The sequence below is a fragment of the Lycorma delicatula genome, chromosome 5, assembly GCF_047948215.1.
Source record: "Lycorma delicatula isolate Av1 chromosome 5, ASM4794821v1, whole genome shotgun sequence".
NCBI lineage: Eukaryota > Metazoa > Arthropoda > Insecta > Hemiptera > Fulgoridae > Lycorma > Lycorma delicatula.
This window is the reverse complement of record NC_134459.1, coordinates 126,427,521-126,454,145: the sequence shown is the minus strand read 5'-3', so window position 1 is coordinate 126,454,145 and position 26,625 is coordinate 126,427,521. Positions and strand designations below refer to the sequence as shown.

The following is a 26,625-nucleotide window of genomic DNA, read 5'->3' as shown; positions in this document are numbered from 1 at the left end:
ATCTTTTGTAGAACTAATTATGGCCTGAATAATCAATATTGTTAATAAATCCCACAGAAATAAAAATCATCAGAATTTCTATGTGAGTTTTTGTCTGTAAATGTATACTTAATTTATGGTTCTGTATACAATGTTGTATTTTTTTTAAATTAGTGGGTAATGTTTTCAGAATCTTTGTTAATAAAATTGTTATAATTTTTTTTTCTTTACTGTTGTTACAAACTGTGAATTCATTTTATAAAAAATCAATAGTCCAATTTCAAACTATTCTCTTTGATGAGTATGAACATCATACACACAATTTCTACTCCAGCTAAGCAGAAGAACAGTATCAGTCTACTTATAATTATAGTAAAAATAACAAAAACAGTTTCTGAAACTAATGTTGATTACTAATTATTTAAACAAACCTACCTTTGGGTTTCATAGCTCCTTAATACCTACAAATATCATGTATAATGTGAATATAAACATAACACATATTTCATTACAAATCAATGTTAGGTGCAACTGAATTAGCATAATAATTTCTTGTCCTGAAGAAATGTCCTTATTCTTCTTTTAAAAATCTTAACATAAAAATAATTAATTCTAACAAGAAATATTTGTACAAAATACAGCTAAAAAAAATAATAATGAGTTTCAAAGAACATCTAGTAATATTTCATTACATTTTTAATATAAGAATGATTGTAAAGTAAACACATTTATATATTGCTGATGAAAAAGAAATTTATGGAAACAAAATCAAACAGGTTGCCTTTTGTTGCAAATCAAATGTGACATAAAATTTTACGTGGCCATTAAACAATTATTTAAAATTTAAATTAAAAAAATTTTAGTAATATCAATGAAATTCGTAAAAAATTGTTGTTAAATTAACAAAGGCTTCATATTTTGTCATCACAACAATGATTACAATGGATGTATGTATCTTTATTTTATGTTACTTATTGTTTACTATTTAAACAGTTTTGATAAGATTGGTTAAGGATGTCTTACAGATATTTAGGTGCAGATAACTTTGAAGCTGTTCAAACTGAAGCAATAAAAAATGAGTTATTGAGATAAGCTTTCAGTTACTGAAAATATTGTTTGTAAGTAAATAATACTGCTGAAATGTGATTTGTTTTTATAACGCATGACTTTAATAGTTATTCTGTTTTCATTAAAAGTTTTAAAATAATTAAAATTATGAACTTAGAATAAATATAGTTATGGAGCATTTCAATTAAACCTAATTAATAAATATTATTTTTGATATTTTTAGCATTTCAGTAACATTATACTGACCTCAATTTCAAATAAACAATAAAATTTTTACACAATATGCATAGACTGGGGAATGTTATTTTCTTGCTAAAACTAGTGTTCATGTTTTGCTTTTCATAAGAGCTCTACGTGTGCTAATATATACTGGGATGATTTTTCTTAAAATTAGCAGTAATTATATTTTTAAATGAATTTATAATATTTCTCTACATAAACATATTTCATTAAAAAAGTTAAAGTAAAAAGGATTTGAAAAGTAAATTACATAAAACAAAAAAAAGAAACACTTCTGGTAACTCTGCTGAAAAAAAGATGTGCTGCGACTTACTTTCAAACTGTATGAAGGAAAATTATTTTTGAATATATTTTTTGAAAAAGTTCTATATTTAGTAATTTTAAAGGGCTATTACATTTAACCATACTATTCAAAAGAGATTTTAAAGGAAACTCACTTTTTAGAAGTACTTAAGAATTTAATAAACCACCATATATGAAAAGGAGGATTTGTTCACATTTGCAATAGTGGAAAAAAATAAATAAGAAAAAACAACTAAGTGCTGGAATTGGTAAAAATTTTAGGTTGCAAAGTGGAATTTAAAATTAACCTTTCCTTCAATTATAATTATTGAAATTTTCATAATGTTTGAAATAATCAAACACATAATAGTGATTTTTTTCATCAAGCGTGCAACTTTTTATACTTTGTTCAGATTAATTTCTTTTCATATTTATATATTTATTTAATTTTTAGATTAAGGTTTATGTCAAAGGAGGAAAGGGAAATAATTTGGGAGCTGATTTTAGGATGCTTGAAATAAGGATAAATGTTCATATAAACATGTGTTCAAAAACACATTATTGAGTTACGCTAGTGAAAAAATTTGCCCAGATTTCAGATCTGCTAGTGAAATGAGGTCATACTAAAATTTTTAAGGGGCTATGTAAGGAGGAACTTGATACTTTATGTTGTTTAATCTGAAAGATTAAGCTTTCATGATAGAAAAGTTCAGTGATGAAAAACACATTTTTATAGGTTTGAAGTACAAAAACTTTGTTAAATGATTAATAAATAACTATTTTTTTTTCACAAAAGAGAATTTAATTCTGAAAAAAATGATATAATAAGTCTAAGAACAACACAGAAAAATCAGCTTATATTATTAAAAAAAAAAACAACAGAAAGATGTTATTTGTAAAAATTAAAAACAGTTGTTTTTAGTACAATAGATTTAGACCTTTGAAAAAATTAAAATACTTTTAATTTGCTTAAAAAAAAAGCTATGGTTTACACTAACTATACTAATATACAAATATTATGAAAATTTCACCATTGACATCAACACACTTTTGAACTTTCATTACATTTTTCTATTGGTAACTTAATGATACTTTTGCGTTTGTTGATGAGGACAGCAGCAATGATAATGTAAGTGATCATTTCATCACGTGTGTCTACGTTTTGCTTGTATACCTCACTTTTCAACCATCTCCATAAACAGTAATCTAAGGGAGTAAGATCCAGTGATCTAGGTGGCCAATTTACTGGTGTTCTATATCCAGTCAATTTACCAGTAAATTGAAGATCTAAGAATTGTTTTACTAGTGAGAAATTTTCCAGAACAAAGAAATTCATTGTTTAAAAATGCCAGATAATTTCTCCCCATGACATGTTGTTCTACTAAAGAGGCCATATTAATTGGTTGTTGAACATGTCACACAAAATGTCCATGAAAAATTGTTGTTGGAAATTTGATCTGACTACAGCATGTGGTTTTCTTCATATCACTGCTGTAAATTCTGTGTTTTATTCATGCCAATACAGGTAAAAGTAACTTCTTCCAAAAATAGTATGAACAGAATTAAGTGGTAATTATTTTTAACCAATTGAGACAAAACTGCAGTTGTCTGGTATCGTCACAAAGCTGGATGTGTTGAATTTTTTGAACATGATAAGGACGAAGTCCATGAGCATATAATGTCCTCAATACTGTAATTTGTGGAATTTTAAGTCTTGTAGAAATCCTTTGCTTGCTCATTGTAGGATTAAGCTGTACCCCACCTAAAGAATATTTTCCCTTTTCATCATGTACAGGTTGATGTTACCATTCTCACAAAGATTATTAAAAATTCTACAGAATACTTTACAGTATGGAACACTCATTCAGGATATTTATGTTAATATCCTTTCACCACAAAACCCGTTCACAGAATATCAGCACATTCTGTAAGAGTGAAGAGACCTGGAATTTTTCAAAACAAAGCAATTAAAAATGGAATTAACACTTTTTATAAATTCAGATTCAATTGGAAGATGTAGGTACCCTTTAAGAGTACAACAAACACAAAAACACTACACAATTTGATTATCAAAAATAAACACAATCAAAATTGTCAAAAACAATTAAACTACCCAATGTTTAATATTAACCACAATTTTATGACAACAATGAGTAATATTCAAATTAATTTTGAAGCATATATGTATGTAGGTGATGTCAACCCAATTTTTCAAATGCCTAAATTTCTTGTACTAAATTAAAAAAGCTGTTTTAAATTTAAAGCAGCTTTATTTTATTTAAAACAGCTTTTTTCATTTTTACAAATAACATTTTTCTGTAAATTTTGTTTTTGATATAGACTTTAATCAATTAAATTCTCTATAGTAAAATATGAATTCTATTTATAGTAAAATTTACTTACTTATTAGTCATTTAACAAAGTTATTGTACTTTAAACATAGAAAAGGTGTTTGTCACCAAATTTTTGTGTTTTACTTTGGATATCATGAAAACTACAGAAAATACAGTTCTGGGATCTGTTTTGATTTTTCAGATCAAAAAACATAAGAAATCTATTGACAGATATTAGCATTTTCATCCACCCACTATCTTTAATCTTTTGGGTTTGAATCTCAGCCAGGCGTGACTTTTTTTACCCAAACAGAATATCACATTTTCATTCACATCAGAAAATACCCACAGTAATGTGTGAGGAAAAGGCACTTATTTAATTATGGTGAGATAATTCTTTGTAAATTATTGCACTGATATATAACTTTATAGTTAAATATAAATATAAGTTTTTATGATGAATTGTTTGGTGATTTGAGTTTCTAATTACATTCTTTATTTTTCTGTATTTGCCTTTATTTTTTACTTAATAATATTTTTCACTGATTAATTTGATGTAATTATTGGTATTTAATTTATCACACACGACTGGAAGTTGTAGATGAAAGTAATTTTTTTGTTGTGAGGTGATCATTTATTTGGGTATCTATTGATTTATTAACTGGTTTTAAATTTAACAGTAAGTTCTACTACAAGCAAGTTTTTACAGTGGTATGAAGTGCATAGTGTAATCTTTCTACAGAGAAATTTTGGTACTTTTTCGTTTCTCCTCAACCCCAAAAGTTAGCAAGTTTTTCACCTGGAATCTCAAAATAGCAGGAAATATTGATATTAACAATAACAGTGGAGAAATAACCCAAAAACCTGATATAACCATTTTTACAACCATATACATTTAAATATAATCTTTCTTTTTACCTTTGGGACCACAGGTATTGCTTCAGAGGATGAGATGAACGACAATTTTTGTAGCATGTGAAAATGTCATGCCTGACTGAACCTGGGACACGGAGGCCGGCTTATAAATATAATCTAACCAAACTTAACCTATGTTTGCTTTGCTTGCTAACGTAGACTATTTAACAGTAATGTTTTGAGTATTTAAATAATAAATTAAGTAATTATTGCAATTATTTAATTAATCAAAACATTTCAGATAATTAGTTGAGGTTAGCAAGTGCAGCTTAATTTTGATTAATTATATTTATAATTTATATCTATAATTATAAGTAGTAATGCTAATATTTTTAATATACAAAATATGTTAATATGGAGAATGTTTAAAATGACTGGTATACATACTGAAAGAATCTCCAAAAACAAAGTTTGGAGATTTTACACAAATCTATTAACAAAATCTTTTTTGATAATGCAAAGGTATAATTTAAGAAAATAATAGTAATCCAACTTTATAATATTTATATATAAAAAATATTTCTATGTCATGTAGCATTTTTTTTTTTACAGACAGTAATTCCGGAGGAAGGGAGACAACGATGTCGACAAAGAGAATGTATTTCCCTACATATAGGTCAAGCTGGAGTGCAAACTGGTGCTGTATTATGGGATCTGTTTTGCTTAGAACATAATATAATGAGAGATGGAACTCTAAAAGGGCATCTTGATGATGGTTATGCAACATTTTTTTCTGAGACTGGGAGCAGGAAGCAAGTACCACGGGCTATTATGGTAGATCTAGAACCAACTGTGTTAGGTGTGGAGTTATAACTGACAATAAATTTTTTTTCTAATAAATAAAAAATTTATCAATTCACTCTCATAGGAGTAAATATTCTTAGATATTTCTCTGATATTCACCATTTTAAACATACTTATGTTGCATTAGTTTGCTCATATACTTTGCTTAATATACCTTTAACTACCACATGCAGTAAGGAAAAATTCTAATGCGGCAAGGGAATATTAATACCCTCAAAAGTAAACAGAAACTTTAGAAAAACTAGAATTCATTGATGTTGTCCATGAAAGTTAGTAGTGAAAATAAAAAATAGTTCATCCTTTAATGAAGAAGGAACCAAAATTTTATTTAGTGGGTATTTTACAGAACATTATAAAATATAAAGGATATTCTACATTTGCTCATAAACAGGTTGATTTTAACACATCAACCCTTAGCTGGTATAATGAATTATACAATTAATGTGAAAACCTGATATGGTAAAAATCAAAATGATCCAGGGTAGCTTTTTTTTTCAATAGAACAGAAATATAAATATAATAAAAAAACAAGTTTTGTCTATTATGCATTATTAGTCATGAAAAAATTATGCCAAAGGATTGCTTGAATAGTTAAGAAAAAATCTAATATTAATTAAATAGGCTATGTGATTTTCCTATTCTAATTTTTGAAATTGTTTTAAAGCCAAGTTTTGATTTCACATATGAAATGATGAATTAGTGATTAATTGCATGTTAATTTTATTTTCAAAACTAGCTATCCCTATACAACCGACAGATACAGGTTTATAATTTATGCAGTATCTGATTATAGTTTTGACAAGAATGTCATCTGTACATTTTGTAATTTTCTTTAGTCTTACTATCCATATTTGAGTGAAATATTAAACATTTTTTTCAGAAAAAATTGGGTTGCTCTACACCTTGTAGGGAACAGAACATTAACATAATTGCTCATTTATTAGGTACTGAAATTTAATTTGTAACTGATCTTTCTACAGAAGGTGTGATTTTGGTTTAACAAGCACTCGTGTTTCAGGATTGTGCATGTGTGTTCTTATATTTTGTTGCTGAGGATGATTTGTACTACTTTTAGAGATGAGTTAACTTACCATAGAAGAACTGAGCATTACCACAATAATGCTTAGAATCTTTTTCCTCTTTTTCACATGTAGACTGTTCTTTCTGTGTATTGTTTACATTCCTTCCTGATTATCCACTACATCTGATATATCATTTTCACTTAGAAGCATTACCCAGAAATGGTATCTAAAATAATAAAAATATTGTTCTGAGACAAGACATAAATTTTGACTTTAAATATTTGCCATTCTCATGAAAAAAACACTTAAAAACAAATATTAGAAACACTTATTTTGAAGTAAACAAAGTTCAAAATGAAAAAAGAAAACAAAAATGTGACAATGTAGTAACTCAACAAAAACATCAAGGTTGGTTGAGTCAACCTGACTCAACCAACCTTGATGATGTGTTGGTTGATGATGTGTATAAATTACTATTCAGGGATAGAGCTTAGATTTAGAAACATCATAAAAAAAGACAACTACTTAGAACATACCATATTGGTATCAAAATTTCAAAATGCACAGCACAAAATATGAACATATCACCAATAATACATACATCGGTTAAGATTTAGAAACAGAGGAGCACATAAAAAACAACAGTTAGAGTATTTTACTTACACAACTCAAAAAAGATGCTAGAATAATTTTAAATGGAACAGCGTGAACGATCAAGAATAATTCTGAAGATAATACAAAAGTGTTAGAAACTATTATACAAATATAAAAAATCTCTATTGTAATAGGCTATTGCTATGATTAGTTGAACATATAAAACAAACCAGTTTTACAAGCTTTTACATTGGTATAACCAACTTCTAAAGCTTGTGGATAAAGCTGATTTGGCTAGAAAGGACTACTTTGTCACTGAGGATCACTTGGGTCATTCTTTTTTTGTATTGCGTATTTGTTTGAAATAGACATATTTATCAGATTTTATTTTTATAAAACATCATAAAATGGAAAGATTTACTTTTTCTATATTTAAAAATATATATTTTATAACATTACAAATTCTGAGGTGTGGGCTTATCATGTTTACATTAGTTGCACAAACAAGTTTATTGATGTTTGTGAAGTTGATGAAATTGAGGGAGAAGAATCTTTCTTAACATAAAGCAATTGATTTTGCATTAGTTTGTCAGTATGACAACTGTCGTATAAAAATTTTGTATGGAAAAATACTTAAATTGTTTACAGAATTAAATTGTTTTACAGAATTAAATTGTTTTACAGAAATAATTGCAATTAATTATAAAATGAATAAAGTTGTATTATGCAAATAGTGTACTTAGAATTTTATCTCACTGAAACCTTTTGATATTAAAATCAACATATCTTCTTTCCTGAAGTATACTGCAGATACAGCAGTTTTTAATATTCTCCAAGTTTAATTACAAGATAATTTATATATGACTTTATAAAGTGACTAGCTATCTGTGATTGGCAAAATAAAAAAAAAATAAATTTTTTGATAAATAAATTCTTTAATAAAAGTTTAAGTAGTCCTTCTTAGTAGCTCAGACTATGAAACAACTGACTAATATAGCAACAAGTCTTAATTGGATTATTGATGTAAATGGATTACAATGAAAATGTAATTATTATTTTATTTTTAGTAATTTCACTTTATCTCTTGTTGATTCATTACATTTCAGCAATGTATATTTATCAAAATAAATCATTAGAAAGGTAATTTCAAATATAGATTCACTAATACATAGTGAAATAAATCGTAATGTAAACTTCAGTATTATTTTATCTTCCTTATTATCTTTATATAAATATAAAGAAGAATGCATGTGTGTCTGTCTTTTATTCAGCCCTAAATTTTATTCAGATTGTGATGAAACTTTTCACACCCAACAGTTCCAAACAAGAGGAAAATTATCAACATTTCAGTTTGAAAAAATTAACACCCCCCCCCTCTCTTAAGCAAAGTTTTAATACTCAGCTTTGCGATTTTTCATGGATATCTTCAAAAACTGTGAGGAGACTGACAAAAGTGAAAGCGAGTTTTCTGAAATCTCATAAAATTTTCTACAAAATGCAATTTTTCTGGATAGCTTTCTTAGTCCTGAAGTTATTAACACTCAAAGTTGAAAATTGATGCACAAATGTTTTTGTTCTTTACCCATTATGAGTGTGAGTCACTATTTCATCTGTATCTCCCTGCATTAATGCTCTGCCCCTTAATCCCTTCACCCTTGCACAAGTGCCCTTCCCTTCCTTCTCCATTCCCCCTGCACACATACCATTCCACTCCCACATTGTGGCTGGGTACATTAGGATGGTGGCAGGTCTTACATGACAGTTGACAATGCACAACGGAAAAGATATTTAATAAATAATCAAACCACTTAACCAGTTTATAATAATATTATATTATACTGAAATATAAACCTGAAAGTTTGTTTGTTACTCAATCATACAAAAACTATGACAAAACTATTTTAACAAATTTAAAAAAATTTTTTTTTTTTTAGAAAAAAAAATGCTATAAAAGCAGTGATATTATAAATTAATTTTTTTGGCAAATGAAGAAATAAGCGACTGAAAAAATTTATCAGTTAGTGTAATGTGTAAATTTTTTTAGTTTGTTTTTACTACTGCACTGATTTCACTGAAACGATTTTTATAGGCTACATTATTAAAGTACACTTGCGAAGCTGCAGGTAGGTGCTAATAATATACATAAATATTAATTAAATAAAATATATTATCAATATGTTATGTATAATATGACATTATTAGTTTTAAATGTTTATTTACTTTTTTGTTTCATTCTGGTAAAAGACCAAGTACGTAATGGAGAATATAAACAACTTTATCACCCTGAGCAATTATTAAGTGGTAAAGAAGATGCTGCAAACAATTACGCAAGAGGTCGATATACAGTAGGTAAAGATATGGCTGATACTGTGATTGACAGAATACAAAAAATTGCTGACACATGCAGTGGCTTACAAGGATTTTTTATATTTCATTCACTTGGCGGTGGAACTGGATCTGGACTAACTTCACTGCTGATGGATAGTATAGCAAATGAATTTCCAAAAAAAAGTCGATTAGAAATTATTGTTTATCCTGCACCAAAGGTTAAATATTATCTCTTATTAAAGTTAATAATAATGAAAATAAAAAAATATAAAAATTATAAATATAATAAATAAATGTAATTATATAAATATAAAAAAATTGCTGTTAATGTAATTATTTTATATTAACAGCAAATTTTTTGTATTTGTGGTAATAAAATTATTAAGGAAAGTCACCATCTTAGAAAGTTAGAATTAACAAATTTCCATATTAACTGGATGGTAATTTTTAACTAGATATGGTTTTCCAGCCATAATACTAAAACAACACACATGAGTAAATCATGTTAGTTAAAAATTATGTGCTCTGTGAAATATTTTAGTATTACATTTACGACATGTACTGGTATCCTAAAATTATTGTGGCATCTAAATTGCGGTTCAAAACTTGATTCTGTGGGATTTTTCTGTTTTATTTCTTTTTAGGTTTTAACAGTAGTTAAAAAATGAATTCTACATTTTTTTATTTGGAATTTTAGTTTTAACAACTTTTTTGTTTTTCAGCATTAATTTTAAAGAAAAAAAAATGTTTTAAATAAGTTCTTTATGCAGTATTGTTAAGACAAAAATTATAATTGCAATTGACATTTTTTTCTAGAAAAAAATGAATGAAAAAATGAACAGTAATTTTAACAGATTTAATGACAGTGTGTTAGTGTATAAAATGAAGAAATAATTTTTTGTAATTTACATATTTAATTTGCTAAATTAAGATTATAATTTTGTATTTTTTAATGATATTGTAATTAATTTTGCCTTCTTGATGTATTTCATTTTTTCATCAATTGAAAAAATGTTACCATATAAAAAATATGTTTACATTACTCTTGTATAAGGTATGTGATAACTGTTACTATATTTAAAAACAGAGTATAAATATAGTGTCATAATTCTCAATTGGTTATAAAAAACCATCATTGGTTGGTTCTTAGATTTTTATATTCTTTGTTGACTTATTTTTTTTCTCTTACTTCTTTTCTGTAATATTTCAACTGCAAAAGATTGTCTATCACTGACATTTTTATTGCCTAGGATCGTATTTTAGTCATTCAAGTCATTTATTGCTTTAAACATATACATTACGCAGAAACAAAATGGCACAATTTCATCTGGTTAAACATCAGTCAGTGATACATAACTGTTTCAGTAAAGGAATAAATTTGATTGGTTGAATTAATAAATCACTGACCACTGCAATAATGATGAATAAGTGCAAGGCAGATATTCAGGACTTAGATATTCACCACCAGGTTGATCTAGTGGTGAACACGTCTTCGTAAATCAGCTGATTTGGAGGTCAAGAGTTCCAGCGTTCAAGTCCTAGTAAAGGCAGTTATTTTTATATGGATCTGAATACTAGATGGTGGATACCGGTGTTGTTTGGTGGTTTGGTTTGGTTTCAATTAACCACATATCTCAGAAATGGTTGACCTGAGACTATAGAAGACTACTACACTTCACTTACACTCATACATAATATCCTCATTCATCCTCTGAAGTAATGCTTGGCTGTAATTCCCAGAGGCTAAACAGGAAAAAGGAAGATATTCAGGACTCCGCATACTGGAGGTGTTGGGTAAGCAATTATCTACTGATAAATCTGTGAGGCTAATATGAGTTTTTTCAATTTGAAGTAATAATTGAAGTAATTTTTATTTTTCCAGCTATAACTGTATTGCTGATTACTCTTCTCAAGATGCAAATTCCATTAACAGTTAACAATTATTGCCACATCTTTATTCTGCAAAATTCAGATCAGGATTCTGGACTTTATTTGTACTTTCAATTAAACTTCTTAGAGTATTTAAAGCATTTTCTTACCATGTAACACTTTGTCTCTAGATTTTTTAACATTTTAACAAAATCTAATCAAAGCGATAAATTGTGTCATTTCAGGATACTAAATATGAATTCTTAAACTGGTTGATTTTAAAAAATTAAACATTTCTACAAAAACAACCTAAGTAGTTTTCAACTATTAGTTTGAAATCATAATGATCTACACAGTACAATCAAACAAATTTTGCAATAGAACTTCAATTTTTACACAAACTTCTCTAAAGCTGAATTTGTTCAGTAAATTGTATAAATGGCTTTTTGAAACAATTCAAGCTTATGAGCTTTTAAAGAATTTTTAGAGCCTCAGTATCTTTTTATTCACCTGCCAGTCACAGAAATTGTAGCACAAATATTTTTCCTTAATCCTCTAAAATAAAGTGAATCAGATGTTCAAAAAATAATTTGTTTAGCTCCTGAACTTAAAAAAAAATAAGACAAGAGAAGCTAGACAATTTGTCTAAAATTTATTTAAACTGTTGTATTTTTTATTTAGTTTTTTAAACCAAAACGAAAATAATGGATAATTTTTCGCAACTGTCAAGTAATTGATCATAGAGAAAATAAATAAATAATTAAATTATACTGTGCAACTTCTACAACTTTTTTATTTAAATAACTGAATTCATTATGAAGATTAAATATTTATAAAAAAATCATTTGTTCTTAAGGTATCAAGCGCAGTTGTGGAACCATATAATGCAATTTTAACAACTCATTCAACAATAGCAAATTCTGACTGTGCATTTATGGTTGATAATGAAGCCTTATATAATTTATGTCTTAAAAGACTTGGTGTGGATAATCCTAATTATAAGAATTTAAATATGATTGTGGCTCAGGTAAATATTTCACCTTTTCTTACTAATGACACAATTTTTCTTTACAATCTTATCCAAAAAGTATGTAATCTCTAAAACAAGAAAGTCAGTCAACCAGATTTTACTGAAAATGATATTTTCTCTGATTCATGAAAAAATAGTCTATTCTCAGTCATTGCTATATTTAGATAACATGTGTACCTCATTATTTTGGAATTGATAATAAAGAACTTTCTTAAAAATCATTAGATTCAAGCAATTCTCTTGCGAGATTTTATCAGAATCTTCACCTGTGATTGCATGTATCCTGTCATACTGCATTATTAGAGTTTGATTTTGATTATATATATATATATATATATATATATATATTAGCTGACCCAGCAATGATTCGCTACTGCAATTTTTAAGTAAATATACAGAGTAAATGAACACAATTGAAAGCTTGATAAAACATTAAAAAACTGAACATTATGGAACTTCACAAGATTTAACCATTTACTTTATAAAAGTTAGAATGTAAATAAATCCAATTCTCAAAACAACAGCACTACCTAGTAGATATAATTCAAACTACTCGCTAAATACAGTAGTTGGTTCAAAATACCCCTAACTTTATTTTATTGGTCATATCGAGGATTTCAATAGCTTTAAACCTTCTTTGGACAACGCGGATTATTTTGCAGAAAACCGCGCGTAAATCGGTCCAGTAGTTTTAGTCTATAACGGACACACATATGAACATTGACTTTTGTACCGGGTGGAAGTCAACCGTACCCCCAAAAGTTAGAACTAAAAATTTGTAATAAGTTATAGATGAAAAATGTTATATAATAATGAATTATTTTATTTACTCACTTGAAACATAGTATTAATTTTAATGGTCCAGTGAGTCTGTGTGTAGTTGACCGCGTAATTATGTACGTTGCACGTCATCTGTGACAAGCGATGAGCATTTCTGGTGTAACGTTACGGAAGGCGTCCCTCACAGCGTCACGAAATTCATTTGTGGTGAAGCGACGTACAGAAACGTGTGCCTTGATAATTCCCCATGATGAATTGTCTAGTGTGGTGAGATCAGGAATCGTGGTGGCCGTGATAATAGAGCTAGTGAAAATGGTGTACCGCGGCCAATCGAACGTCCTGGAAAACCTTTATTCAGAAACGCGCGGACTAATAAAGCAAAATGTGCAGGCGCTTCATCCTGCTGCAACCATACTCGTTCCATGAGATCCTTCTCTTGAAGCTGTGATGTTAACCGTGCCTCCAAGATCTCTAATAAGCTCGTGCATTCACAGGCCCGTCAAAAAAATAAGTAACAAACAAATGGCGAGTTGTAGTTCCAACCCATATTAAGACGTTCGGCGGATTTTTTTTCAACTCTTTCTCGTAATAAGTATTTTCTTTCGTCCAAAATAACACATTTCTGGCACGCGAACTGCGATAGATTGCACATTGGTCACTAAAAAGCACCTTTCCACGGTACACTGCAGCGGGGATTTTTTCTAATAAAGCCCGGCAGGATGCTAGATGCGACATTTTCCATGTCTGCATCTAGCAGTTCATTGATGAATATCGGACGAAATAATCTAACTTTAAAGTCCTTTTTCATATAGTCTTGTATTGTCGTTTGTACGAAGTTCAGCTGACCGTTTACGACAGCACATGTTTCTATCCGCGTTAACTTTCTTCCACTCCGCGGCCTATGTTTAACACTGCCTAATTCAAATGCGTTTTTTCCATGATAACATTGTTGCTTTACATAACAACAGCTTAATAAAGTATTGCCGAAACATAAAAGTAATTACCCTTCATTGTTTGATTCATATGTTGTCGTCATGAACCCCGTACACTTGTCACTAACCGCTCCTCGACGCTGTAACTATTCCTGTCAACCATTTAGCACAACTGTGTTTTGCTCAGTATGTGACGTTGTAAAAACGTGTTGCCAACCGACCCCAACGAAATTACTTTTGTCTAATTTAGAGCATATGTATTTAGAACTTCTGAACACATATCCTAACTCATATTTTTCGTTAATATTAGGGGTACGATAATTCCCAGCCATATATATAGTCGCGTATTCGCGGCTCGATCAGGTTATTGAGAGATTGACAATTGAAAATGTTTACTTTATTACAATTTATTGGTTTAAAAACATAAGTAAAACAAGACAAATCAAGACATTAGCTCTTGCACTTACAGTCTTAATAGTAACTTACCAAACTATTTCTTGTTTTCATGTACAACCACATTGGAATTACTTGTGACATCACCTTAATCCTGTCAAATGTGTATGCACTGACCTCCTCCCAGAATACTCTTGCAGACTGATGTCGCAGACTGGCATCGTAAAATCTCGCAGAACTAACTTCAACTACTCTTCCCTGAAGTATTTATACTCCTATCTTCTTTACCTGCTGAACCACACCCAGTTGAGCATGAGGACCACCAACTGAGTCCCCTTTCATTCCCATGCATTCCTAATCTGGGTCTGCTAACTCTTCACACAGAAGAATGTGTGTCAGTGGGTAATATTACAAAAGACTATTATTAAACGGACCTGTTATCTTTACAAAAAGGTTTTCTTTTAACTCCTTTTTGGATTCCTCCCATTATTATATTTTCTACTACTTTCTTCTTAATTTGTAGGAATCTGTTGCTCAGGTCTGTTATACTGGTCTTGTTAACAATATATATATATATATATATATATATATATATATATATATATATATATATATATTAATGTAACCTTGTCCCTTCAAAACTTTTATAATTACATGTGGTATGAAGTGTTAAGAAAAAAAAATACTTTTTCAATTATTTTGTGAAAATTGCAAAAAGATTTCTGCAATTTTTGGGAAGTATTAGATTTTTTAGTTCCATATCTCTTAATGTTGAGAAACTTATGGTATAAGAGCAACTGCTTGTATTTGGTTGATGTCATCTATTGCCAACAATAAACAGGCTGTTGAAATTAACTGCCTTAAGAAATTAGCATAATGCTAAGTTACATCATATTTCATCTTTTGAAGTCAAATAAACATAAACATACATAATCAAATTTTTTAAACTAAATTTTAGTATTTTTGGGCTTAGGTATGTCAAAATGTCAAAAATTTGCTTCAATATTTTTGCTCTAATATGTAGAAGATTATAGTAGGTTTTATAATAGGTAGAAGGTAAACATACAAGAAAGGAAGCTTAAATAAACAGAGAATTGTCTTTTGAATACGTTTGAAGTTGGGTGATTAAATCCAATCACATTCATTGATAAATCCAATCATCCATTCACATTCTTTTAAATGTGAATGGATGACAAAAGTACAACTAGAGTGACTTTAAGAATTTATGATTTAAGTGCAAATGAGTTAAGATGATAATAAAGAATAATAACACAGACAAGACAGAAATATGATAAGATATTTTCTGCGGAACTGATTCCAAAACATGTACGTAAAAGATATAAAACATAAAATATATTTATAAAACATTTTGAGAAAGAATCCTGCTCACCAATTGCAATTGGCTAATTTATAACAGAATAATGTACAGAATTTTTACAGAAATTAGTTTTTTCTACGAAACTGGTAACTGGTCCAAATAATTTTTATTTTTACAGGTTGTTTCATCAGTAACTGCATCTTTAAGGTTTGATGGTGCACTCAATGTGGATATGAATGATTTTCAGACCAATTTAGTTCCTTACCCTCGTATACACTATCCACTGACTGCTTATGCACCAATATTATCAAAGGAAAATGCATTTCATGACCAAGTAACTGTAAGCAATATGGAATATTATATTAAATTTCTTCAATAACTTTATTATTTTATTCTGATTATTTTTAAATTCTTTAATTTTGTCAATTTAATGTCAATTTTTTTGTTGTACATTGTGGAAGTCATATGACCAATTGGAGTCCTTTGAATATTGGGTTAAGACATAATTGGTTACGAAGCAATAAATGTTTTCATTCCTTTTTTATGAAGTACATAGTGTACACTGCTGATGCCACCATAGGTTTGCTATTTAAACTAACATTTTTAACTGGTACCCAACTATAGCAAAAAGTTAGAACTTAAGAAACAGAAGTAGTAATTCAAATTGTGTTTCTGGGTTGCTGTTTTTCTACACAGAAATTAACAGTTTATACTTGGCTCTATCTCAGCATACTTATACTTACTAAGGATATGCTATAATTCTAAGGGATTAATGATAATTATCATTAGCCTATAAAAAAAATGTTAAGCTAATAACTATTTTGATATTACAGATTCATTTTAAATATAAATCTATTCAAATGTTTATAGTGCATTAGGTTATTACATAAGTTAAATATTCATAAGATTATCTAATACATTAGTTGATTACCTGTTAAGTAGATAGTTTAAAAAAATTAGAAATAATGAAAGTTAAAAGCAGAAAACATATGGTACTGATTTAAACAAATTACCTGATAAATTTGTTGTTCTCTTTCAAGGATAGTTAAAAATTTTAATCTTGTTATCTACTCTTGTTCCACACTCCATTCACAGAGTAAATTATATGGTTCACCTTATTGTACAACAATGAGATTTATACAGTTTAATTCTGTTTTGACCATACTAAATTCCAAAAGGCATAGAATTAGTATTAAACTCTAGCATTAGGCACCATGTAGGAAGAAATTTTGACCAGTTATCATTTTAAAGACTTATTCATAGTTGTAAAGATGAATCATTTAAAGTAGTTGAACTAACCATGTAAATTTTTATGTAATACTCAATTGTGTTTTTACGCTTTACAGTTGGGCATTTACAGCCACAAATGGATAATTATAACCAGCTTGTTTAGAACAGAGCAATTGTGTAAAGTAGAACAAGTGTTTAAAAATAAGCAGCTGAGTTTCAAAGCCCTTATAAGTTTCAGCTGCAAATAAATCCATTTATATCAAGTCATGATTTTAATTGTGGTGTGAGTGGTAGTGCCTCGGCCTCTCATCCTGGTCCTGGGTTCAAATTCCAGTCAGGCATGGCATTTTCATATGCTACAAAAATTGTCATTCATCTCATCCTCTGAAGTCCTGGAGGTTAAAAAAAAAAGTTGAACCCAATAAATTTGATACGTTATTTGTTAGTTAATGGTGATGAAAGCCGTAATAAGAATATCAGTGTGCACTGCTTCAGCTCATAAAGGAGTCTTACTGATAACAAACATTATTAAGTGACCAACTTTCTTTATAACCCAATATTATAGACGCTTCTAATACAATGTTAAGCAATGTAGAGCTTAATCAAATTTATATTGCTGTTCTATAAATAACTTGATAATCAAATAACAAGATTTTATTAATGCCTCCAGTAGATAATTGCAATTAAATCAATAATGGTTGTCTGCTCATTGAATCCTTAACAACTATTAAAGTGATGTCTTAACAAAACTGAAAAAATCCCACAAAAAATTTATTCCAATCTGGTGACAATATATTCTAAAAATGCAAAGAAGAAATTATTATTGCAATATTATTTAATATGCATAATCACTGATCAAAGGAACCTAAGAAAATAAAATTTGTGAAAAAAGTCTGCCTTATTTTGTATTTAGAAACTTAAAAATATGCATTTTTTTATTTTTTTTAACAGGTAAGTGCAATAACAACTGCATGTTTTGATGTTAGCAACCAGTTAGTTAAATGTGATCCTACATCAGGTAAATATATGGCATGTTGTATGCTTTACAGAGGTGACATTGTTCCAAAGGACATAAACTGTGCTATAGCTAGCATCAAAAATAGAAAATGTGCTGAATTTGTTGACTGGTGCCCAACAGGATTTAAAGTAATGATAAATTTTATAAATTGTTAGTATGTAAGTTTTATAGTATTTGCAATAACGGGAAAGTAATATAAATTTGATTAGTTATCTATCTGTTAGACAAAATAAGTGGTTCTAGGCAAATCAAAGTGAGAAAGTCAGTGCTGGAAATATCATAATTATGCTCAAAAACTAGTTTTCCATACCAAAAATACTAGGGAAAATGAACTGTAAAATGTTATCATGTTGCCTTCTTTAATGAGCAGAATATAATTGTGCAAATCAAACCTATGGAAATGTTAATGATATTCACCCTCATAACTGTACATTCACTCTATAAAATCTTATCTTTTGTCACTGAAACTGACAAAAAAGACTGTCTGTGCATTTTAATCTTATCATTTATTCCAGTTGCATAGATTATAAACATTCCACTCTTAGAGTAAATTATATGCTTCACCTTACTGCACAACAATATGATTTATACATTTTTTCTGAGCATACTAAATTATTGACTTGAGTGTTGTTCTTTAAATCTGTCAACTCAACGTTATACTTTGGTTTATGCGATAGGATCCTATTATGTTACAGATATCTTTTTTTTATATATTGCCAAACCATTTGGAAAAATTTTCCACTAATTTATTTAAAATGTTTTCTTTAAAGGAAACGTAATTACTCTGATGAACAAATTTTTCATTTGATACAAATGAAGTTTGATACTTGAAAGATACAGGATATGATGTACTGAAATTAAAGAACTGATACAACAAACAAAAGGTTGTGTAGGATTGATAAAAAAACAGGTAACTGAAAACTAAAATGTTTGAGGCTATTGTCTTTCTCTTAGATGATTCTTCTCAGCCAAAAGAATCATTTAAGAAGAAGACAATAATCATCTAGCACAATGTATAAAAGTGAAAGAAAGGTTCACAAAAACAAATAACTTTTCACTGCATATAACTGAATAAGTTTGGGTATATACACCACATTCTTTCTGTGCTATGGGCAAATTAATACCTTTGTAATGTATTACCTGGGATCTAAAAGGTGATTTTTCTTTTAAATGATAGGTTAAACTGAGTTCTGAGTTATTTTATAAATATACATTTTACAAAATGTACACAGTAAAAGAAAAAAAAACTGAGGTCAAATGTGAATAAGCGAGATGTATAGTATATTAAATTGAGATTAAATATATGTTGTATGAATACATAGAGCGCAGTTCAAACACTTTCTGAAGTTTCCTTACTGCCTAAAATCAGCAAACAAAAACTACTTAAATGTTTAAGTATTTTTATCTACTGGAAAGTGCCAGTATGGTGTCACAATTTGAGGTGCAGTATGGTGCAGCAGTTTGTATGGTTTTTGTTCCTATATAAAAAGAAGGGATGAATGAGATAAGGCTGGTGAAAGAAAAGTGTTCATCAACCTAATAAGATGGATTTGCCTCTCATTGAAGTAGTTTAGAAGTAAATTATTATTATTTTAAGTAAATTATAATAATAATAATAATATTTAATAAATAATTAAATATGAATAAATTTGTTTTCCTTTTTCTTATGGTCAGGTTGGAATAAATTCCCAAGCACCATGCAATATTCAGAATGGAGATATGGCGACTGTGAGTAGAGCTGTCTGCATGCTAAGTAATACAACAGCAATAGCTGAAGCTTGGGGGAGATTAAATACAAAATTTGATTTAATGTATAATAAACATGCTTTTCTTCACTGGTATGTTGGTGAGGGTATGGAAGAAGGAGAATTTACAGAAGCAAGAGAAGATCTTGCTGTACTTGAATTAGATTATCTTGAAGTTGCAAAAGACAATGCACAATATGCTGAAAGCGATGAATAAATTTTTTTGGGATTATCAAAAATGTCTGTTCTTTAAATGTTATATTCGTTTTGTACTTTTTTTTTGTATGCTGATAACCTTACAGATTTTAATCTGATTAGTTTGTTGAAAGTATTGCAGTTTTTATAGTGCTACATAACATATTAGAAAATAACAATAAAAAGAATAAACTTAACTTTATTTATACATTAATTGCATTTTTAATATGTGTAATTTACTATTTTTTTTTACAAGTATTAGGATAATAATTTATTGTTAATATTAAACTATACAAAACATTGCTCTTGGATTTCATTTAAAAAATATTTCTTATACTCTGATTTGTTCAAATTTAAAAAAAGAAGTTTGACTCAAGTTTAAAAAAGTACTGATTATTCCAACAATGTATATGAAAAAATGCAGCTGCTGAGGTAAACATAAAGAAGTCAGTCTGTGGTGTACTAATATGGCATTATGAAAAGTAACATTAGAATGAGAGTGATTGAGATACATTATTTTTAAAAACATTCACTCATTAATATAATCACGCATTCTTACTGTACCCGAATTATAATTTCATCATTCTGTAAAATAAAAACAAACTGTTTATCTTATACTGATTGTTTTTAATATTAGAAGGATTTATTTCATAATAATAGAATTTATTTTTCTACTTACATTCAACTAAGTAATAATAATATAGCCAAATTTATAACTACATTTCCAGGATATACAGTACTTTTATTTATTTACGGTATTTTATTTATAGTATCATTTATTTCTTCAACAAATCCCACACATCTAAACCACATTTTTCACACAATTTAAGATTCTTAGCCTAGCTTACGCCTACTGAATGCTTGAAAGATATAAATCTTACTGCATTAATCTTGTCACATGAGAATATTAATAGGCCTACAATATTCCATAAGATGAAAAGTAGCATGCATGATATAGAAAGTCAAGAAGTTTTACTGAACTTCTTATACACTTAGTGGAACTGCTTGAACTTCATCTTCACTGCTTTCCTATTCCTCCAAGTCACCTTCAATTTATTCTTCATCACTGTTCTCCAATTCATCTTCACTACTACCATAATTGCATCTTCCCAAATTCCATTTTTAGCCCAAAGCTCATCTTCAAATTTGCTGGCATTTTTGCAGTATGACAACCAGTCCTCAGGTGTGACATGTTCAATACCTTCTGTCACTAGTTTTCACAGTCTGGTTAATGACATGTCACCAGATGTGTTATTAGATCTGATGTTTCTTTTAATTTTTACCAAGCTAACTCTGTGGAATTTAATTTGCACATGTAAAGGGGGATTTTAATTACAGTATGACCATGTGGAGTCAGTATTTTATCAACCTTGTATTCCTTCTTTTTTTTGGTGGCAATTGTAGTATCAGGTCATCTTTCCTCAGTTTCTCATCACAATGAAACGATTTTGCCTCAAGTAGTCGATCATGCCTCCTTTTAAAGATGACTTTATTTACTTGCTTTAGATGGTATGGCACATTGTCAATAATAGCAGTTCCTTGTTTTCATCAGCATTTTCTCTTTCATCAGTGTCTTGAAATATGTAGCATTCATTTGCTTGTGGTCATCACCAGATGTACAACCTGCTTGAAATATTAATTATGCCTTTAACAAACACCTCAGAGGACCTGATGTAAACGATGCCAAGTCTTTTGGATGCTTTGGTAGTTTTAAGTGTTTGCAAGACATATTTACTTTGCCAAAATTTTTGAAAATTTTAATTTGTATCAGCCCAAGTTTTATGTAAAATTTTTTTTTCTTTGCTTCTTTCTAACTTACCTAATTTTCTGTTGTTTTTCCACTAACACCTTAAGTTTTGAAGCACAGGTTTTCCATTTAAAGTACACTTTGGTTAAAATATTCTGGAGAGTGGTTCTTTTCCATTTAAATCCAATTCACTGTTTTAAGACCAGAAGAAGTTTTGAACTTGACACAATCTTTTGTCAGACATAGAAATCTTTGATTATATTTCTAGTAGATATCTACATTAGGGTAATGAGGATGCTTCCTTTTTTCCCAGGGGTTAGTGATTCACCTTTACTAGCACAAACACCTTTTAGAGCAGTCACGGTTTTTCATGACACACTATTTTGCTACTCTTGGTTTAGTTAGTGGGATTATCAGCCTATTTAACTTTTTCACTTACTTGCAACAATCTATGATGTGAGGATTGATGAGAGTTGAGGATTGTTTTACCTTTGAACATTTCAAATCTTTTTCCACTATGATTATTAAAACTAACTTAAAAAAGTTACGTAATTACAAAACAGAAATTAAAAAAAACACTATCTGTACTTATTACCAAAATTAACAACAAAAAAGACAGTCAAAACACAACACTAATGGAAATACAATAAATACACTACACCCAAATTTTATTTTATAAAGACTGACAGTCTGAAAGTGGTTAGCGCTATGTTTACTTGACTAATATTTTTAGAATGAGTAGTAGCTTCTCATGCATGTGCTCACTAAGGTCTGTACTCAATCTACAACAATCCATGCCACTTCTCATTGTGGCATATTAGTATGTAGATCATTCTGCATTAATCCATGCTAGGTTCTAATGACCAGAATGCTGTAACTCAGAATGCTTTTATGAGTAGAGTTGGTAAAATAATACGATCTGCTTCAACAAGCGGAATATTGACAATATTTTCCTTTCCTGGGCTAAACTGATTTTTTTTGGTCAGTCTTTAACAGCATAGTGTTTATCTGTAGCCTGACTATCCCACACACACATGCATGCGCACACATGAAATATATATTTTGTAAAGCCACTCTAGAGACTGAGAAGAAGCGCTATCACTTTCAGGTCAGCAATGATTCGCCATGAATGTTCATCATACTTAATAGCTTTTAAAATTTTTGACATACACATATGTTTTTTCATTCCTACAGAAAGTGCCACTGGTATAGAAGAAAATTTATAAATTTATGTGATAGTACTGCCTTTAAACTTCTTTTTGATGAGTTTATAAATAAACACCAATCATGAACAACATATACAATGTCCAGTTCAGATATTAGCCTCTTAATACCATGGCAGTAACAAATTAAGCAATCTCTTTGATTTCTACATATTGAAATTTTAGTATCCTTGTTTAATAAATTCAATTCTTTAAGACATGAACCTAGGAGTTCTGCATGATATTTTGACAAATACATGTCACAAATTAGGTCACTCAATTCTGCTTGTGTGATTAGATGATATTCAGTATTTGATTCTTCTAGAATGCAATTAATAATTATTGAAGTTTAGGATTCATCGGTTCAGCCTTCTGGAGAATCGGAAATTTCTTTCCAAGAAGTTGGAGCAATCAGAATCTGTAAATCAACACCATGAAGTACTGGTGTCATAGCTGAATGAACACATTTGGGTATTCAATACTGCTTTTATTGTTTGAATTGCAGTAACATTTGTTAAGCAAAAATAGCAGTACCATAATGGTTAGTAGGCTCTTGCCAAATCATTGGTATGCCAAAAGGCAAATGCTCTTTTTCCCATTAAACCACTAGGTTAGTTTAACATGTAGAGATCAAGATTTATCTTGACTTTTCTTGGTGAATTCTCTACAAACGTAACAAAAAATATTTGGAGAATTTTTACAAGCCTGATTTTTATTTATTGTTTAAGTAAAAATGTTCTAATGAATAAACGTAAACTGAAATATTACAGAAATACTTATTTAATTATAAAAAGTTTTAATGTATAAATACTTAATTACTTAAAATACTTCATAAAGTTGATTCACCATAGAGTGCAATAAAACAATGTCAAACACGTGATCGATAAAATAATACCAAAAGTTATGTCATAAAAATCATTCACTAAATTTATGGCTTATGAAACAATCTTTATAATATGTGTATGATAAAATCACTACCACAGATAAAGAACACAGCAAGTCATACTAAGAACTGAACTCATAACTGAAGAAAATTTCATCATGTTGAGTTACTCATTACTTGACTCACTGACATGTCTGTCTGGCTTGACATGAAATGACCCCATTTGATAGTTATATACCAAATATAGTTATACAGCATGCATCACAACATAAATTGGACGTGAATAAGCAAACTTACATACATACTAACTTATCTGTATTGTTTGTTTTACAAATGATGGAATAAATAAATTTAAGGGGTTGTAACTTAAGAATATTACATGATGGGTTGTTTTGGAATACATATTCAGATTCAGAATATAAAGTACTATGTAGAACACCTATTCCCTTTTCAATTCCAAATTTTATGTTGACCAGTGTTATCAATGAACCTTGACATATTTATTTTTTCTCGTTAGGTAATTATTCTTTAACTTCAACTACTGTATTGTTTGTTCTGTGTACAAACTGAAAAGTAACACAGACGTACAACATTTTTGTCTCATTTCTTTCTGAATCAGAGTTTTCTCTTACAACTCTTGAAAAAATTATAAATCTCTTCTCGCTATATATTTAAATCATAATTTCTTTTTAAATTTTATTCCATTATACATTCTCAGAACTATAAATACCATATCTAGTTCAGTTTGGAAATTGAACTAGATATGTGTAGGTTCACTATATGCATGAGATTTTAATGGTATATTATCAATTTCTTTTGCTTTGTTCTTATTTAAATATTTTACAACCATCAAATTCAGATTATAATGTAGCCCTTCTCTGAATCATTAATTCCTTTCTTCTCTTGAACAATTTTCATCTTATTTTTCTCCTCTATATTGTACTGCTGTATGTTCTGCCATCTGTAAGCCCTTTTTTTAACAAAGGGTTTTCATTTGCAGTTCTTTATTAATATATTTTGGCTTCATTTCCCCAAAGTTTCGCTTACTTTTCTATGTACTACCTACCTTTCCAGTAGTAACATTTGTCTCTTCTCAAAGCATTCTCCTTGAATCAGCCTTCCTTTGCTACTCTAACTTTCCATTAATTTAATTTTTTATACATTTAACAATTCTCTATTTCATTATCTTTTGCACTTTTATACTTCTGTTCTACATTGTATATGTCTGTCCTACATTCTTAGTATCTCTCCTTATCAACAAACTTCTACATAATGCTAATTATCTACCAAATATCTCCTCTCTTGCCTTAACTGTTTTCTTTCATAATTTTATTTTCATTTTCAACAGAAGTTTCTGTTGGAAATCTAGGCCCAAAGCCATGGTTTAATCAAATTTTAACTTCTTTATTCAGTCAATATCCTACCTGCTTGATCTATTTTTTCTTTAAGTTCTTAAAATTGTAGTCAAAATAAATGTCTGCTGCTATGTAAATTTTGTAGCTCATAACTGATTTCAAAATCTCTGCCTAACTGTTGTATAATCAATGTGTCTAATCATGTACCATCTTTTATTATTATATATATATTTATGATTAATAGTCTACATTAATGCAAAATTGTAGAAACAACAGCCTTGCACTATCATCTAAATATTTAATTAGATCATCTGTTTCTTCAAATATCCTTCAATCATCTCATCTTCTGCTAAGGTTTAGCACTTTTTTTTTTAGGCTTGGGCTTTGGTTCATCCTGATTACAATAATTTCACTTGTTATAGCAAAATCTTTCTGCTTTGTCACTTTCAGATTTTATATTAATCATCTTGTAAATGCCTGATTTTTTGTAAGATAAATGCTTGATAATCCTATAAAAAATCATTTATTTCATCTAGCCAACCTATCCATTTCATGTTTTAAATTACCTAGCCTATTACCTTTATTTAATCTTCTGATATTCTGTGCTTTGACTTCAAGAATGTCATGTTTATATTTATTGATGATCTCCTCTTTAGTTCTTGCCATCCAGAAAAACATAGAGATTATTCTAGTTTAGTATATTTTATGCAAGAGAAAACCATAATAAGCATTTAACAAAAAAAAAGAATGAAGAAACAAATTCTGTATTTTGAAGAAACTCAGAATTAGTTATCTATTTCTTTCAACTGTACAGTATTCAGGGCCTCAAATAGATAAACTTAAATTTTCTGTTCAGTTAAAGTAGCCATCAGCTATTAATCACCCTCAACTTCTGAAAGGGCTGTAGACCCCTTTTAGGAATATTTCTTTGTCTGGCCTTTCTGCTCGGTACCCACCCATTTTTTAGCACTTAAAGTATGACTGCTTGCTTCTCAAAGACATGAGGGGTATGTTAGCTTACTTTCAAGTAGCTAATCCTCACCTGCAGCACAACTCCATTTAATGTAACATTTTGTAGTTGCACTGCCCCTTTAGACACTTATCACTACTTACCCAGGACTACTTAAGGTTTTCCCCCATTCAAATCTAGTAATATGCACCTCTGTTGCCTGCAGTTAAGCTCCCAGTTTATAGAGGTATAAAACATTACAACAAAATAAAATGATTACATAATTTGGCTTAAATTTGGGTATTATAATTTTTTCTTCTTGGTAGATTCTGTATAAAATTTTATATATTTTTCTGATAAATTCTTAATTTGCTTTCCCTATGAAAAAACAATATGATTATTTTGCCATAGAGT

The 26,625-nt window shown here is 29.0% G+C and overlaps 1 protein-coding gene across 1 annotated transcript; it reads left to right on the top strand.

Annotated features, from left to right (window-relative positions):
- The first annotated feature begins 920 nt into the window (after nt 1–920).
- On the top strand, nt 921–20,097 carry LOC142325740 (tubulin alpha-8 chain-like). Its single transcript, XM_075367774.1, has 7 exons — nt 921–926; nt 5,370–5,616; nt 9,482–9,783; nt 12,291–12,461; nt 16,066–16,227; nt 18,069–18,263; nt 19,810–20,097. Exons 1-7 carry the CDS (start codon nt 921–923, stop codon nt 20,095–20,097), a joined length of 1,371 nt encoding a protein of 456 aa, XP_075223889.1.
- The last annotated feature ends 6,528 nt before the right edge of the window (nt 20,098–26,625 follow it).